The sequence below is a fragment of the Ixodes scapularis genome, unplaced genomic scaffold (genome assembly GCF_016920785.2).
Source record: "Ixodes scapularis isolate PalLabHiFi unplaced genomic scaffold, ASM1692078v2 PGA_scaffold2__306_contigs__length_199485367, whole genome shotgun sequence".
NCBI lineage: Eukaryota > Metazoa > Arthropoda > Arachnida > Ixodida > Ixodidae > Ixodes > Ixodes scapularis.
Genome location: NW_024609857.1, coordinates 86806013 through 86824247, shown reverse-complemented (window position 1 = coordinate 86824247; position 18235 = coordinate 86806013). Strand labels below are relative to the sequence as shown.

Here is an 18235-nt window from a genome sequence, read left to right as displayed (position 1 = left end):
TCCAGTACGCAAGTGCTATAATCATTTTTAAAACAGGATTGCGATTAATAGTGGCGGCACCTACAGGCGAAACAAATCGTAACGCCTGACAGCTGCTCCTTGTCCTGCATTCGTTCGGCGGAAAATTAAAAAATAAAAACTGCCTCCTTGATTGAATTCTTCATCGACTCGACAATACGAACTCCGTCGTGTTCACAAAGGAAATGCAGGATTCTCATTTCCGCATTTGATTCTATTTTATATTTTCTTCCTCTGTCTAAATGAAGTCCTTCTACGTCCCTCATTTATAATATTTGTTTTCATAATTTCTATCTGTACAAAGGACAGAGAAATATATTCACGTGTGTCAGTTTTCTGGCACCTCATTGCAACGGCGAGAATGAAATGAAAGATTTTTCTGAAAGCTTCATTAGCTCAAAACTTTATTTGTTCATCAATGTTCAAAGTGTTAATCAAAACAACCTATGCCGGCACGAAATACGAAACAAAAAGCTGTAACGTTAAATGCTATCGTAAAAGCAGAGAAACTAGCGCAATTTGTGAATCCCTGGCTGCAAGTTCTCGAATTGTTTTGTGAATACATTAAAAAACACACTTCAAATATTTCATTTATTCGTGGCCTTTGAACATCTTTGGTTTTCAGTGCACGCCAAAATTCCACAGTTTGGGCTTATATTTGTTTAGCAAACAGGGACCGGCGGATAATAAAATTTCTGTGAATCCAAGCAGCGAAGCCTGGATTTCTTTGGGCCTAAGGACAAAGATATCGACAACATGGTTAGTAAATCTCATACTGCTTTGCCTTCATTGAACTATCAGTGCTCGAGACATCTATACTCTCGGCCGTCGAAGTTCTTTGTACTGTGATCCTCCTCAAATCTTGAATTTAAATTTAAAATCAAGATCACACATTGAAAACACGAGCCTTTCTCCTATTTTGACGCATGCTTCACGGTGAGTGCGACTGACTTGCTGGAGAAAGAAACTTTCATGTGGTGCCTTCGAGCCGTTTTTCTGGTGAAATTGCTGAAACACATATGCGATCGCACTCGACCCATTATTGTACATGTTTACGTGTAGAGCACCGCGTCATGCGATTTTTTTACGGTGTGCACCAAAACTAAACCCTCTATCGAAATTTGCTCTGTAAACGGAAAAGTATGTAAAACTCCCTCTTCCAGCCTCTCTCCTCCTGGTTGCACGACGCCATTTTTGAGCGAAGGCGCCGGCGAGGAAGAATATTTTAAACAAAGACTGGCGTTACTTTTGTACTTTGGCCTAAAATTTCTGTAAAATCGCGAGATGCCGCTTCATTTCTTTTTAAGGATCGTGTAATGAAAGCGTTTCTAGAATAAAATGATAGAGCGGTTCAAATACATTTGGGTTAAATGTCAGTCGTTTTCTGTAGGTTGGCCGCGGGTTCTAGGAAACAATTTTTTTTTTAACTGGCGTCTTTATATTAGTAGACAACGAAGTATACGAAATGCGGATTACAAAACAAGAGTTATTAGTCACTGCTGTGTGAGTGTTCCTTTCTCGTGCGCTTCTGCCCTCAGTTTGTCTGCATATCTTGTGCGCTGTTACCTTATGAAGCATCCTAATTAAAACAAGACAGTTAATTGGAACAGGTATGTTTCAACTTGTTTGCAATAATTTCTCCACACACCATTTTGATGAGGTCCCAGATATTAACCCATTTTATGGGCGTCATCTATTACGCCTTTTTTACTAACCGTCCTGACTGCCCTACAAATGTGGAAGGGTGTACTGCAGCCATAACATTTTTCTAAAAAGGTGTGCTGCAAAATTACACCCTGATTTAAAAATGTGAGGAATTACAGCTTTTTTTTTTACCGCGTTTTCCTACACCACCACGAAAGGTGTTAGTTAAAGGAGCCATGTAATGATTATCCAGCTTTTTCCTAATGAAGACCCCAATTAATCTTTATTGTTCATGAAACCCGAAGCAGGAATCCGTTTTCGCTGTATTTTCTCCAGTTTTGCACCAAAAACGATGAAAATTAAAGTCTGCTTTCCTTTTCGACTCCACCGGAATCGGCCGCCAACATGTGAAAACACGTGGCCGTGACGTAAAGCGTGCCTTTCTACCGGAAACGAAAGTTCTCCCAGCCAAGCGAGGGAGCCGCGTCAGTCAAGTGTTGCGTTGCGTCGGAACGACGTTTTGGCGTCGACGTTTTGATGCAAGGACGTCGAAATGACGTCGCCAACTGAGGTTTCCATAAACGTCGACTTCTTCGTAGGACTTGTTGGTCCGCGACGCTTGTGTGGTCAACGTCATGGCTATGGATACGCCCAAGCTGAGTGAAGCATAGCTAGAAATGTTTTGGTAAAGTGAAAGTATGCGCCCCGTTCCGTACGCTGGGACGCCCACGCGGCAAAACGAGAGTCGCTCAAAGAAGACTGTAGAAGTTTGGCGCCGGAACCGGCCATGGAGGGGTGGCTAGGTTACCATTTAGGCTCTGAACACAAAACGGTAAAAACGAAGTAATATGAATTCTTATGGAATTTCTCGCGGAGAAACCCACAAAAAACCTCTCGTGTTTTCGTTGAAGGTGCGGCTTCTGCAAACAGATATTGAACTCGGTCACTTCCGTCAAGTGTATTCATCGATGACTTCATCGTTTGCGAGCACAGTTCGAGTGACTTACTACTAGTACCTAGTACGGAAGCTAAATTGAACTAACGTGCTCAGAAAAAAAAAAGGAGGGGGGTGGGGAACTCCGACATTGCGAATATATCGGTTATCTTGATAGGTGACGCAAACTACCGCCCATTACAGAAAGTTTCGCCACAACTCATTCATTAATCCACCCATTCATTCACTTAGCTTCGTTGCGAGAAAGTGTAAGGTATAGTCCTTTTTTGTTTGCCAAACTTTTATACCAGAAATCAGGATTTTGGTTTCCTAATTTCGCGTTCTAGTTTTCTTTTGCTCCCATGAATAATATGCAGTAAATAAAATTGTCTAAAATCGTTTATTGGTCCCTTTAAGGTACATTAACACGGCGTATATGTCCCCGGACAAGTTCCTATGAAATTGATGACGTCACCTTCTTAGTGTTTCAAAATTCGCCATGTTCCAGGGAAAAGTAAAAAAACATGCCGAACTCAAGAGCTGATTCACGGACCAGAGGAACGTAGTCCGGGGACCAGTCCGCGGATCTTTTGAATGTTGTGCATCATGTGGGCAAACATTATAAATTAAATCCGCGCAGCTGCCGTAACACGGTTATCGAGATTTTAAACCCGTTTAATTGCCGCTTTTTTCTGGTTCGGCAAGGTCTCTGCCAGGTCCGCGGACTCGACTAAATTGGAAGTAACCAATCGCACCGAACTGCCCGCGCTACAACAAGTGCACAAGTCGTCGTCTTTTTTTTTTATTATTATACGGACCACTTTTAGCGTTCGTTTAGATAGCTACCCTAGTTACAAGAGTGTTGGCAACTGTTATTAAGCCAAAAACACTGACTCAATCGCAATCGGCCAGAGGTTCAGGGCGGCGCCAACTGTCACTGAGCCGCTAACAATCATTGACTTGAACTGAGCTTGCCTACCTTGGTTAAGTGGTGGGTGTTCGCCCGAAAGATCAAAAAATAGTGTCGTCCGCCGCTTGCCGCCAATGGCCAACACCAGCGAAGCGCTTACTATTCCGGAAGATTGGGAGAGGTGTCTAAAAAGTGTAGTAGCAGCAAACATTGTCGAAAGAGGTATGATTCGGCGCCAGACCTGCCGTTAAAACGATCACGGCACGTTGCGGAAGCCCATGCTACAGTGAACTAGAATATAGGGGCAGTGGAAAAAGCGTCGGCGGCGCCCCATCGGCCGTGTGAGGCCAGAAGTGTAGACTGCCGCGAGCGGCGCTGTTGTCGAAATTCGGAGGACATGTCTACTGTAACATGGGATATGGCATCGCGTACGTTCTCAGATGACTCGTGTGGTGTCTATGGTCGTTTTTGCAATTTGTTTTCATGAATGTCAAGTGCTTGGCATTGTGATCACATAGGTTCGAGTCTTGTCGCTAAGCAATGAAAACGAAGAGAAAGAAGACGGATGCGCACCGCAACGTGCCAGCATACAAGACTGGTTACCCCGGTTTTCACTACATTGCCCAAGTAAGCTTTAAACGTTATTTCATAGACGTTGAAGCACCCTTAAAGCATACAAAGGCCACACTAATGAACCGCTAAGATCAAAGACAGCTACGCTTGGCGCGAACTTCGTTGGCAGAAGTGCTGCGGAATCGAACACCAGCGCTACCTGGTAGGTTCTACACGAGGTGCCTCACCTAGAGGCCGGCTATTTTTCCACTACCCCTGTTCTAGTTCACTGTACCCACTGATCTCTATGACAATTGCTGGATCGCATTTGCCCACTCCGCGAATACGGCCACTGGCGGCTATCTTTTTGGTAGAGTTCTATTATCTCTAGCCAATGTAAGTTGCTGCAGCCACTATCATCCATCCAGGGCAGACAGCGTTGTGGTAGTTGTGGTGGCAGGCTGCCATCAAAATAGCGTGGGTGATATTTCGTGCTTGATTGAAATTGTTTGACAAAACATATTTTTGAAACCCGCGTGAACGGTAGCCCGATCTTTGAGGACCCGGTGAAAGTTTCATGAAATCGCAGCACCGGGTAAAAGCAGCGCAGCACGCATCGAAAGTCGCATTGAAAGAAGCATCGAAAGCAGACACCGGTACGGAATCTGCTTTCGATGCGAGCTGCGCTGCTTTCCCACGGTGCTGCGCTTTCGTAGAACTTTCGCCAGGTCCTCAAAGATGAGGCTTCCGTTCACGCCGGGTTTCAAGAATCTGCTTCGTCGAACAACTTCAATCAAGCACGAAATATCACCCACGGTACAGTGTACTAGATCCACGGTTATTTTGTGGCTGCCTGTCGCCTTTGCGCTGTCCGCCATGTTACTATGGTGGCTAGAGATAACATAACTCTACCAAAAAGATGGCCGACCGTGGCCGCATTCCCGTCCATTGGCGGAGCTGGCCAAACGCGATCCAGCAAATAGACGTAGAGATCAGTGACTGTACCCATGCTCGGCGAGCGCGGCCCTTGTGATGTCGGTGCCGATAAGACTTTCGTTGTGCCTCTCTTGCTTAAATTTGTGTGAAACGTCCTAATTATTGTTTCTCTACTAAAACAAAAAGGTAGTTACATTTTGTGGTAAACGGTTATAATGAATAAAGAGTGCGCACATAATTCATTTGCATCACTTAAAAAAAAAGTGATGTGACATCAGTTTTGGTTTTGTGTCGGTTTCAACTGGGAGCGAAAGTTGGGGTTGTTAAGCCTATGCACTGTATAACACCTGGTCACAGCGGACGACATACTTAAACTTGATGACAGTTGGGACGTGCCAACAATCGTTGGCTCATGATCGTTGAAACGGCCCATTTAAGAAAGGTATTACTTGACTGTGTTTCATTTAACGGTCGCCACTAGTTGATACCTTATTGACCCGAATGTGTTTATATGCTATTTCATGTAATTACTGTCTTCGATCCTGCCGCATGTAAAGAAACTTTAAAAAGCGACGATGTTTTACGTCCTTTCTTATTGCAAACTTTAGACATAGGTCTTAGCATTTGAATACAGGAACCGACCTCGATTAACACAAACGGCAATAAATATATATAATGCGGAAGGCAAACGTAGTTACCTAAAAGCCCCAAACGATATTAGAATACGTATGTTTGCAATCTCATAGCAAAATGTAACAACGGTTTTCAATACCACGACGCGAAACCGTGCGGTAATTTATGACTATCAAGAATAGTAGTGAAACATGGAATATAGATGTTATTTCAAGAAAAAGGTGAACGTGCTTAGATTTCTCTTCCTATTCCCATTCATCAGGGGATTTTCTATCTCGCGTTGTTAAAATGATCTTTATTTTTATTTGACTGAATTATGAATAAACAGGCAAACGCTAAGTTTGAAAAATGTTCAATATGGCTCAAGAATGAAATGCTATGAAATCGGTCTGACTTTGCAAATCGATAATTTGTTCCTAAATATGTTTATAGCTTGTGGAGCATTAGAATTTAAGCGGAAAAGAATACATACCTAGTTTTTCTCGAATGGTATAGGTGACATTCAATTAGTTACACACTTCTGTGTGACACCGTATAAAACCTCTTTTGTTTAATGTTCAATAGTGGTTCGCCATTATTCATTTAAAATTACCAACCACAATATCAATCATCATTGCCGTGAAGATATCGGTAATTTTATTGAACGCGACGGTGCGCAATTTCCCATTCGGTGGTTGAGTATGCGTCTTTAATTTTCTTTCTATTTAGGCACTTCCCAGGCAACCCTGATGGTTTCACGCTCAGGCCTGTTGCTGTGCACGATGTGTGTAAGGCGCGTCAATGCAGGAATACTGGCGTACCAGCCACAATAAATCCCAGCTCTGTTCCGCAGGATAACTGAAAAGTTAAACAAAAATTCATGCGTTATTGCCGTGTTCCTTAACTCTCTCGAGTCCCTTCCCGACAGTTTTTTTTTTTTATCAAGCTAGCTGATAAACGCGTTTCCGACTCCTCTTTAAGCGTTTATATTGCCCAAGCCAACGTTTATGATTGTCCACGCTCATTCCAACTTTGTCGCCTTGATTGAGGCTAGACATCGGCAGCCTCGTCAATGTAAAACAAGGAGTCATCAAATCGCCTTTGGGTTACCTGTGGCATAAGAACCCTCATCTTCTCGGTAGGTTTCTGTGAATGCCTGGCTGTGGCACTCTACGAACTGGAGGCCGTGGTAGAACCTCCGCACACCGCACTCGTCCTCAGAAACTCGGCCATTTTCGTTTTACTCTTTGCTTTTAGCTCAAAGATGCGTTGCGTTTTGTTTTTTTAAACAACGTTTTACCTTTTTGTGGAAATGTTAGACAAATATAACCGGGCAACTGCAACTGCGCCGTTTAGATGAATCAGTCAACGTTCAATCATCTCACCTGCCATGTAAGGCCCATTCCGGCAGAAGCAGCCACTGCATATCTTCGCCGAGGCCAGAGTTGGCGTTCTATATCGTTGTTTGGTACTGACCGCATGGAAGGCACTGCAGTTGCAGAGATTCTTCACGAGTACCGAACGCCGTTTCGTCGATGGCACCCTTCATCTTTGCCTATAGCGAAAGCTATAGGCGCAAGGGCACACCTTTGAGAGGTACTGAGCTTGTTTGGTAGCACGTGCAGCAAAAGCAGCAACCGAAGCTACGAGCTCGGACTCGCAGTCCTCACTTCGGTCAACGGTAACCATGGGATTTTGAGCCCGATCCGCAAACTAAACGCGGAACTGCGGATTTCTTAGTAATGACGTCAAGGTCATGTGAAACGCACATGTCTATGATCCGCGGACCTGTTTTTTTTTTCTTTTTTTAATTTGTCCGCTGTCTGAATACACCTTTCAGGGACACATCATTTAAACCAAAAAGGGTGCGAAAATGTTTACTCTGTAGAGTACCAAGCGAGATCTCGTCCATAGTGGAGTCAGTCTCACCTCTAGTGCGAGATTTTTTTTTATACCCTCGACAACAATCAAAGTAAGAGTGACGGCACCGAGCGAAGACTGGTACAAGTGCGCATGTTTATTCTGCCACCGACTAATACGATCAAATGTATCGCCTTCATTATTCATTACTTTATAATTACCACAAAATAAAGTTTCGATGTGGGGGCTCTGCTAAAGCTTTCTAGTAACAATTTTAGCCAAGATTTACCACCATGCCGTTATTGATGCCGCCGTGACGATCTACCCGGGAACACACCACGAAGAAACCATTTCCACAGCCGTCCATCTTGTACACCCATTTTTCTTCCAAGCAGCGCCGTATGTATTAACGATTAGAGGAAACATTTCCTTTTTGGGTACCCGGCCCGGTTTCAGCACGGTGGTAACAGTAACAGAACAGTGGTAACGCCACGCTAAAATTCGCGTTGTCTAGTGCCCAACCACCAACATAATCATTGATAAAACAAGATTGTGCTTGATATTGGCGGCACCTGCTGGCAAAGGAAATCCCAATGGCTGTCAGCTGCTTGTTCTCCGCTTTCCGCTCGGCGCAAAACGAAGAATTGAGAACTATTTTGTTCTTAGCCCGAGACTGAGGCAGGAAAAGAGGAAAGTTTCGAAGTAGAAGAAAAATGAACAGTCGAGGACACGTCTCTAACACAGCTAAAGACAAGTTTATTTGGTCACCTTCTTATATACACTCCACAAACTTCACCACAGCACCTTCCCGATCTCGAAAGCCAAAAGATAACAAAGGTCTCACATCTTTCCACCACAATTGTCAAACGACCTTGACGTTTTCCACAAAGCAATGAACAATAGCTCCCCTCATCCGGAAGTGTCTTCCGGATGAGGGGAGCTATTGTTCATTGCTTTGTGGAAAACGTCAAGGTCGTTTGACAATTGTGGTGGAAAGATGTGAGACCTTTGTTATCTTTTGGCTTTCGAGATCGGGAAGGTGCTGTGGTGAAGTTTGTGGAGTGTATATAAGAAGGTGACCAAATAAACTTGTCTTTAGCTGTGTTAGAGACGTGTCCTCGACTGTTCATTTTTCTTCTACTTCGAAACTTTCCTCTTTTCCTGCCTCAGTCTCGGGCTAAGAACAAAATGGTTAACATCCACCAGCTCGCCTGCGCAATCACTACATTATAATTGAGAACTGTCGTATTGATTGAATTCTCTCTTGACTCAACAATGAGTCCTGCGTCATACGCAGAAAGAAAATGCGAAGCTCTCATTTCCGCATTTGATTATATTTTATATTTTCTTTCTCCGTATAATGAAGTCCTTTACGTCCTTCCTTTAGGATATTTGTCGTCATAAAATCTACCTGTACAAACAAATGGACGTTGAAATATATTCAGTAGTGTCCTTTTTTACGCATCTCATTCGCACGGTGACAATAAAATTAAAGATTTTCCTAAAAACTTGATTTGCTCGAAACTTTATCTATGTTCGAAGTATTAATCAAAGAAGCTTATTTCGGCATAAAATACTGAAACAAAAGTTATACCGGTAATTGTTCTCGTAAAAGAACAGGAACAATAGTGTGTAATTTGCAAATCCGTGACTACAGGTTCTCAAATTGTTTTGCGAAACAATAAATTAACATTTTTTTTAAATATATACATTTATTTGCTGCCGCTCGGCATCGTTTGTTCTCAATCCACGCAAAAATGCCAGGATTTGGCCTGATATTTGTTCAGCAAACAGTGACCGGTAGATAATTAAGTTTCTGTTACCCCGGGCAGTGAAGCCTCCATTTGCTTGGGGCTAAGGACGAAGATATCCAGAACATGGTCAAAATATCGCGCGTTGAATTGCCTCCATAGATCTACAGTGTCCGAGACATTTAATACCGGCCCTAGAACTATACTTCTAGTATTCCTCGGGAAAATGTTTAATTTGACTAAAAAAAAAAGTGAAAATATGCGTGTTCCTCTTATTTTGTCCCATGCTTCAAGGCGAGTGCGAGTGAATTGCTGAATGAAGCAACCTTTATTCGTTGCTCTCGAGCCTTTTTCTTGGTGAGTCGCTGAAGCACCTTTGTGATTGAACTCTTCCCATCAATGTACGTGTCTTTGCTTAGAGCTTTGCGCCAAGCGATTTTCTACGATGCGCACCAGAACTAAACCGTTTGTCTTTGCCTCTGAAAACAGAGAAGTAACGCTAAACTCCCTCTTCCAGCCTCTCTACTCCTGGTTGCATGACGCCATCTTTGAGCGAAGGCACCGCGAGGAGGAATATTTTAAAGAATAATTCGCGTTACTGTTGTATGTGGGGTGCCCAAAGTTAATCTTAGGATGTAAAACGAGCCGGAAAAATGGGCGCTTAAACAAAGGGAAGTAAAATGTTTGCGTAATTCGCTTTGAGCTGGTTGTTTTTACCTTGTGAAATTTCAAGGCGTAGTTGTCTGCCTGTAAAACATGACAAGCAAACTTTACGAAGTAAACGGTGGAAGTGTTCGCAGACGACCGATTTGGCGATAAATGGAACTTGTGGCGTCATCACCTGAAAAGAGCAGCGAGCAGACGATGAACTCTGTCGTCTGCTAGCTGCGCCTATCGGGAAATAATGTTGCGTATATGTTTCTACAGCCTGGAACTTAGTCTGTCTCAAAGGGCGACTTGTCTCCCAGCTGTAGCTGAGGAATTTAGCCAGTGCAGTACAACCACCAACCTGGGGTCTTTAGCGTGCGCCACGCAGTCGTGATACACGACCGAACGTCGGTACGATGCTCATCCAGATCGAAACGGGGGGGGGGGGGGGGGGGGGGGGGGGGTTAGGTGGCCGTGTAGGCTACCGCACACCAGCTCGGAGCACGTGGAGCGAAAGATCGCGCTGCAAAACACAGGATGCTGGGTTCAATTTCCATCCCTGCCCGTTTCGATCTGGATGAGCATCGTACCGGCGTGCGTTCGTGTATCGAACGCGTGATGCACGCGTTCGATACTGCGTGATGCACGTCAAAGACCCGAGGCTAGCGGTTGTACTGCATTGGCTAAATTTTTCATCTACAGCTGGAAGACTCGTCGCCTGTTGAGGCAGACCAAGTTCTAGGCTGTATAAGCATACAGAGAACCCAATTTCTTCCCAGATCAAAACGGGCAGGGGTGGGGATGGAATCCGGAGTACTGGGTTCTTCTGCGCAAGCTTTCGCTCCACGTGCTTCCAGCTGGTGTGCGCCAGAGCCGTATCGTGTGCCCACTAGGCCAACAATCCCCCGCGCCTATCGGGGTGCGACGCACAAGTTACATTAATCGCCAACTCGGTCAGGTGCAGACACGTCTGCCGTTCACTTTAGCAAGTTTGTTTGTCTAATCCTTTTTCGGGAAGAGAACTGCGGTTTGAAATTTTACATAAGGTAAATCCTACAACCTCAATGCACATTTGGCTGGAGTTGGAGGTTTTTATGTGGAGGCACGCTTTTTGCTGCTTATTTTACAGCTTAAGATCAACTGTGACCACCGTATATATGAAGGGTACTTACCAAAATCAAGCATAAATACACAATCCGCACATGTTGAGTACAATTCAGTTCCCAGCTCAAATCTAGCGCAAGACTGACGTTTCACTACTGCTTTCGTTTTCACCAACGAATGTGTTCTAACTTATAAGGCTGACTTCCACTAAATGAGCTTAACGTTAAAATATAAATAGGGCCTCGGCAAACCGTCAGTCGACCGCTAAATGTGGCGGGCGCCAGCCAGGTTTGTCTGATTCCCAAGCTCGAAAAAATCGGCAAATAAGGCCTCATGAATAATGTAGCTCACGCGCACGCGGCACATATACATGTCTCCTGACCTTATCCCAGTACGATTAAGACACATCTTTTTTTCAAACATACTTTTGCAAACCAGGAGTTTTATAGCTGACTAAACCACGTGTCGTGAATAATGCATATTGAACAGTCACCGACGGCAAAACGGCATGCAGGGAAGTCTCAGTTGGTCTGCCCCCAGCACGGGCTTCGTTCCTCCGATAACGCTTTAGCGTATGGATGTCTCGTGACCTTCGAAGTGCACGCGCAATGAAAGCACGGTGGAGGGTAACGAGCGCGAGGTCGCACATACGAGAGAGATGCCCTGCCGTCCAGATCTTCTTTGTGATTACGATGTCGAGAGAATTAGCCCGAAACGTCACACTACCTGACGTTGTTGTGACGCTGGACGTAGAGCTCGTGGAAACGCTGACGGCTCCGTTTGGTCGATGACTGACAGGCGTCCGCCATCTTGAGCATGATGCTGCGCTTGACTTCTGCAGCGATGTATGCCGGGATTACGCTCAGAAGCAGCTGTTCCTGCGGGGAACGGTAGGACGTGAAAACATTTAAAGGTCGAGTCCACCCTGTTGAGGAGAACTACAGCGATTAATTCCGCTACGCTCAAAGTAACGACCCTAGAGCCAACTTGGGACCTAACATCGTTGTGCCAGTTACCTTAAACGTTATTTGAAATAACAGAAAATAATATATTTCGACCTTCAGAAGCGTGTAAGCAGTCAACTAAAGGCGTAAAACGGTGCCGCCCGGAGCTTCCTAACATGAATGTAAAACACAGGAAGACGCATTTTTGAACCGTAACGATCACCACAATAGAAAATTTTAAAAACCCCATCATGCAACGTGTGCGGTCGCCATTTCTTGGGAAGGGCATGGTTGTATCGGGGTACTTTCCGACCTCTGACGCAGTATACTCGTTTTCAATACGAGCTGATTCGAGTCACGCCGAGCATTGACGCAGCCCATGTGTCTAATACGTGATCAGAGCACGTGCACGAACAGTGGGGCAGGCCGGATAATAGACTGCTTTTAAAAATCCGTACCAGCAACACTGCGCAGATTTCATCATTAACTCGGTGGCGTACTTGTAAACGGTGAACAATACGCGGTATGGCAACGGCGCTCGCGCCGGATTGGCTGTTCCTCGAAGAGGATGCTGCGTTGTGCGATGGCTGCACTGGCCGGCAGTAGGCGTTGCGTGTATATCAATGAAGTATGAGGTAAGGCTCTTGTGTAGCTCGTATTTAACAAAATTAAAATTCCTGCTGTGTGTGAACTGACCTATTGCAATTCCCATAGCAATCAAAAAGAAAACCCCATTACGATATCACCTGTTCAGAAGCTTTAAAGGGATACTTCAACGAAATTTGAAATATACCCGTCGTGTTTACAAATACGCTGAATATGATCCACAATATCCGTAAATGACAATCGCACGTTTTTATTTTGCGCCTGATGGCTGCATTATTCGTTATAAAGGGCCCCCTCTGGCAAACGCTCGGAGAGCAACCAGCGGGAGAGCACGTCACATCCACCGCAATCGTGACGTAGTTTGCCTCGGGACCACACGTCCGGCCGCAGCGGGCGCCCTGCGAGCTATCCCAGCCAATCCTGCTCTGTGGACGTATGTCCTAATACCCCCCCCCCCCCCCCCCCCCTCGAGGTCACGTGAGATTCACATGGCCGGGGATAGACACCAATGGCTCGTAGCATGCGCTGAAAGCCGCAGAAGCACACCAGTGATGGGGCCACCGCAAGTAACCCCAAAGCTGTTTTTGTACGAATTTTGAAGGACGGGTTAATCTTGCAGAGGAACAATAGCGGCTTCTGGGACAAACAAAAGAGATCGTCGTAGGGAGGGGAGTGGCACAGCGACGCTTAGTTCTCCTTCAGCTCTACTCTCGTCGTGGCCGGAGGCGAGACAGTTACTGTCACTCCCTTTCAATGTTCTTAGACGGGCAATACAAACGAGGCGTTAACGACGTCCACCAGGTGCTCTTTGGTAATCGTTTAATTCGTTTTAAAATTCCTTTTCGTGTTTTTTTTTTTTTTTTTTTAACAAGAAACTGATGTGTTTGATGTGATAATGCTCCGTTGAACACGAATAGACCAAGAAATAAGCGCCCAAATTTCGTTTTAATATACCTTTAAACTATTTATAAAACAACAATAAACTAGCAACTGATAACATTGCTCTAACCTATTTTGTTTAACGGCAATATAACTGTCTTTTTAGACCTTACGTATTCCGATCTGTTAAAATTTGAAACCTTAAAGCGGTAGTGCAGCGATTTCCGGACTTCGGTCAAAAATTTGTAAAAGTTGCCCTCTAACACTTCTAAAGTAAAGAACATGAAACCGAGTTCGCCTGTGTGTGATAATTGTTGTCTAAGAAAAAATATAAATATTGTCATTTCTGGCACCCCTCGAGGCACTTCCAGTTTTTAGGGTCACACCTGGTCGCACACCTAGTGACGTCATTCGGAGTGCCATGTAGGTTCCCGTGTGCCATCTCGGAAGACGCTTCCTCTCCCTCTCTCTGCTGAGATTAGCGGGCGTTGTGCTGCAGCTTAGAGCCGAGCGAGGTCACGTAAGCTTCTCGCCGTAGTTCCTTCGGCGGCTCCTCGCAGCTGCAGGTGGCGGAAAAAGCTCGACATTTGTTTTGCGATTATGCAGCGGAATCACGGTTTTTTTTTTTTTTTTTTTTAATGAAGGAGATGTTTTCTCTATCCTCCGGGACACGCTAAACAACGTAAAAAGGACGAGATGGAAATTTTATTAATCTTAAAGGTGTTGCACCCCCCCGCCTTTTTTTAAAATCAGAAATCAGATCACGAAATCACTACGCATACAAACACTAGCTGAGATAGCCCAGGCTCGCGGATTTTAAATCTAAGTATAAGTATGAGTTTTTTCTTTTGTTTTTTTTTTCATATAAGATAGCAATACATTATTCCTAGTTACAGAAGATAAATAAAATTTATACGTAATAAACTATAATAACTATAGACTAGAAATAGTTCGATACACCTGGAATTCATACATATTTCGGTGGGCATCGCGGTGCTCGGCCCTCCTAATTTAAAAAAAAAACTAGAAAATTTACGTAAATACATAGTTCACATAGTATATTAGACACGCTAAAATATAATATACCTACAATGATTAGTTATTTCGAACTCCATATTATTTTCTCCTAAGCAAGACACTTTCAAAAAAAAAAAAAAAACATGGATCACCCTCGTAGTCATCTTCCAAGATTACCAAAGGGCACAGGCCATGACAAGGATAGAAAATCAACATTTAAACTTCAAAACAGCGACAATATAAATAGTTTATCATACATGCTCGGATGTGCTTTTTGGTCCGTTCCTGATCCCGTGGTTTCGATGCCCCAAGTTTTTTTTTTTGAATTCGCTTTTATAACACATTTATTTTTTGGTCAAAGGACCCTGCTTATTTAGTTTTTATTGGTTTAAACCTGTTAAGCCGTTTAAACGGTGAAACTGAGACACTTTTTTTTTTATATGCTCTCAATAAAGAATTGCAATTGTCGATGTGGGGGACGTTGCCGTTGCTTCACTTGACATTTAGCGGAAGAAGACTGAGCTGTGCTGCGGCCTACCGGTGCTGCATACGTTTCGGAAGGCATCACTGAACGCTAGGCACGGCTACGTGCGTCCACAATTTCGTACTCATCGGCGTTATATTCTTGTTTTTGATGGATTTTCTGACGCTTTTGGCGTTATACATATCGAAAAACCTCAATCCTCTTATTCACCACCGTCTCAATCCCGGCACAACATGTGTCTAGAGCTAATGGAAGATTGATATAAAAGCATAAGCTCTAATTAAATTGTTAGGTTTAATTGCCGTGTCTGTTTAATCTCCTATAACCCCGTTGGCAGTAGTTCCGGCTAAAATATGTTTATATAATATATTCACATACATTTTTTAATCGAGGTTTTATTATGTCTATTACAATTTTTATAGCTTTGCGATTCTAACAGAGTCAACATCCGACTGTGGCAACGAAGCTTCGTGCTTTTGCCAGGGCAGATAGCTGTTAAATTTTTCTCAAGAAGCACAAAATGCAGTGCGTCAGCTATTCTTGAGTGCCTCGATTGGAAGGGTATTCAGCGCAGTGGACGACATCTTCCATTAGAAACGAGGAATTACGTCTGACGAGACATTCGAGAGCCAGCTGTTGCTCAAGGACAGAAAAGTGATTGGTGGCAACTATGAATACTTCCATAACACTCTTTTGTTTTTTGTCTTGCCCTAGGACAGTAAGGAGGAAAGCAACACCGTGAAAGTAACGAATTACTTTTTGTGGTACCAGTCACTTTTGTGGAAAGGTAATTATAACTGTAATTAGTTACAATTACCCTGGTGTAATTGTAAATGTAATTACTTACTATTTTTTAGTAACGTCTACAAGTCGGACCGCGATAACTAACGATTCCCTGGCTCTGGTCTGCGGACAACGACCATCCTGCCTTCTGTCAACCAAGTATCGGTCGTTGTCGCTCCGTTCATGCCAGCGAATAATCAAAACATTTCAGAAAATACCGCTCTGCGGGACTTAAAAAGCTTGCACCTTTGCATTTAATTGCATTATAATTAAAAAGCAGTCCGTACAAAAAGGTCGGTCGTTTCATTTGGGTCTCCGGCACGCAAATTAGGATTAGTGCAACTCCACATTCGTGCAGTAAGATATACGGTGAGTTGGCATTGTTAAATTTGGCAACCCGCATTTTATGGATAACATAGAACAAGCTTTCATGTGGAAGCCGGTCTGAATAGACCCATTTCGAAACTTTGTCGAGCAACACTGGGGTTCGCCATTTTCTTGGGAATACTGCGCGGAATTAGATCCGAGTACCAGCAGAACAATGACGCAGCCCTCGCGTCCAATGCAGGCCAGTGTATGCGTGCCCAAACAATGGTGGACTCAAATAATTGACGCAGGAGTTACTAAATGGCGCGCACTTTCGAAAAAAGGGTCTCAATTATGGTTGGACCGCAAGGCCCGGAGCTATTTCAAGCCCTCGTGCCGGCGACCGGACCTGCAATAAAAACTGCAAGAATGAAACTCCCCCGTCACATCAAAGCACAACTCTAAAACCTCGGACGAGTAAACGCTAAGGCAAAAAAGTGTTCGTCGACGTCTCGCGATAAGTCTAAGCGCAGGGAGCTTGTATGTGGACATTGACAGAGACAATAAAAGCATCGCGAGTGGCCGCTTACGATTACAGCATATCTTAGCCGCATCTCAGCGAACTTTATGCAACAAGTCAATCTACCCAAGGTTTTTTTATTCTTTTAACGGAGAAGGTATTTTGTGGGTCGTATTCTATACCAACATCTTCATGAACAATCGACTCGAAAGAGCGTCATACTTGGAGCGTTACACAATCCAGTTTTCCCACTAAATTTACCGGGAAAATTGACCTCGTGACTTGACGTCACGTGGCCTTAACACCAATCCAGTTTCCCCGCTAAATTTAGCGAGGGAACTCGACGTCACGCGACCAACTAAATAATTGATTCTTACTCGAAATTTAGGAGAGAGAAAAAAAGGAAAGACGTTTACAGTTTTCTGTAATGCCGAATTAGAGCGCAGTTCTTGAGGAGAGGGTATGCCATCCTTCCCCCTCCGTATTCTTTCCTCCTCTTCTGCTTCACTTCCATTCAGCCAGAAATTTTCGCCAATTCCCCCGCTAAATTTAGCGGGGAAGTTGAGCAAAAATTTTCCAGCTAAATGTAGCGGGGAAATTGAATTGATGTTGAGGTCATGTGACGTCATTTTCCCCGTTAAATATAGTGGGGAAACATAACCCGCTAAATTTAGCGGAAAAATATTCCCGCTAAATTTAGCAAGAAAATTTCCCCGCTAAATTTAGCCGAAAACTTTTCCCGCTACATTTAGCGGAAAAACTTCCTCGCAAAATTAAGCTTGGATACTGAATTGGTGTTAAGGTCTCGTCACGTAAAGTTAGCGAGAAAATGTTACCGCTAAATTTAGCGGGGAAACCAAATTGGTGTTGAGGTCACATGACGTCAATTTCCCCGCTAAATTTAGCGGGGAAAATTAACCCGCTAATTTTAGCTTGGAAATTTCTCCGCCAAATTTAGCGAAAACAATTTCCCGCTAAATTTAGCAGAGAAGTTTTTCCGCTAACTTTAGCGGGAAAATTTCCCCGCTAAAGTTAGCGGGAAAACGTCCTATAATGCAACGCGCGTGGTTACGCCGACACCGGCGGCGACGCCGCTCAAGCCCGAAACGGGAGTTAAAAGCTGGGCTCTAAAAAGTAAAAAGATAAAAATAAATAAGTGCGTGTGGTTTGTGTGGGACACATTCCGTGCTACCCTGCCTTTGTCCGTGTGATCAAGCCCGTGTACGTTTTTCCTCTGGGGGTTTGAAACACGGAAAGATAGAATAAATACCTTTCTTCACAGTTAACTACCCAATTCGGGGAAAGACTTCTACTGCCTAAAGCTTTGCCATCCCTCCCACCTTACTTAGAAAGCTCCCCCTCCACACGCACACACGCATACACACATACACACGCGCGCGCACACAGACAGACAGGCACATACACACACACACAAGAAGGCCTGTTCTTTGGCGAATGAGCACCCGGAATAAGATCCAAAGACTTGATCAGTACGAAAAGGAGCCTCGAACTCATCACCGGATCAAGGGTGTTGCTGGCTATAAATATAAAAAAGTATGGTACAAAAAAAAAAATCTACACTGCCTGCGACAGTGCAAGTGTACTGAAAGAATCCGCGTCCTGCAGAATAGGCTCCCGGCAGCAGACCGCTGGGACCTGAGGCATCAAACTTTCAGTGGCGCGCTGGTCTGGTGTTACGAATGCGAGTTTTATCGTTAGGGGATAGC

General features: G+C 44.1%; 1 protein-coding gene across 1 annotated transcript in view; it reads right to left on the bottom strand.

Annotated features, from left to right (window-relative positions):
• Nucleotides 1-18235, bottom strand: part of LOC8042723 (adenylate cyclase type 2) — a gene marked incomplete at its 5' end in the record, with an annotated part of 364499 nt that overhangs the window by 118344 nt on the left and 227920 nt on the right. Inside the window, 1 exon segment of the mRNA XM_042291471.1 lies at nt 11696-11847. Within this exon segment, the coding sequence (XP_042147405.1) occupies nt 11696-11847 (152 nt within the window).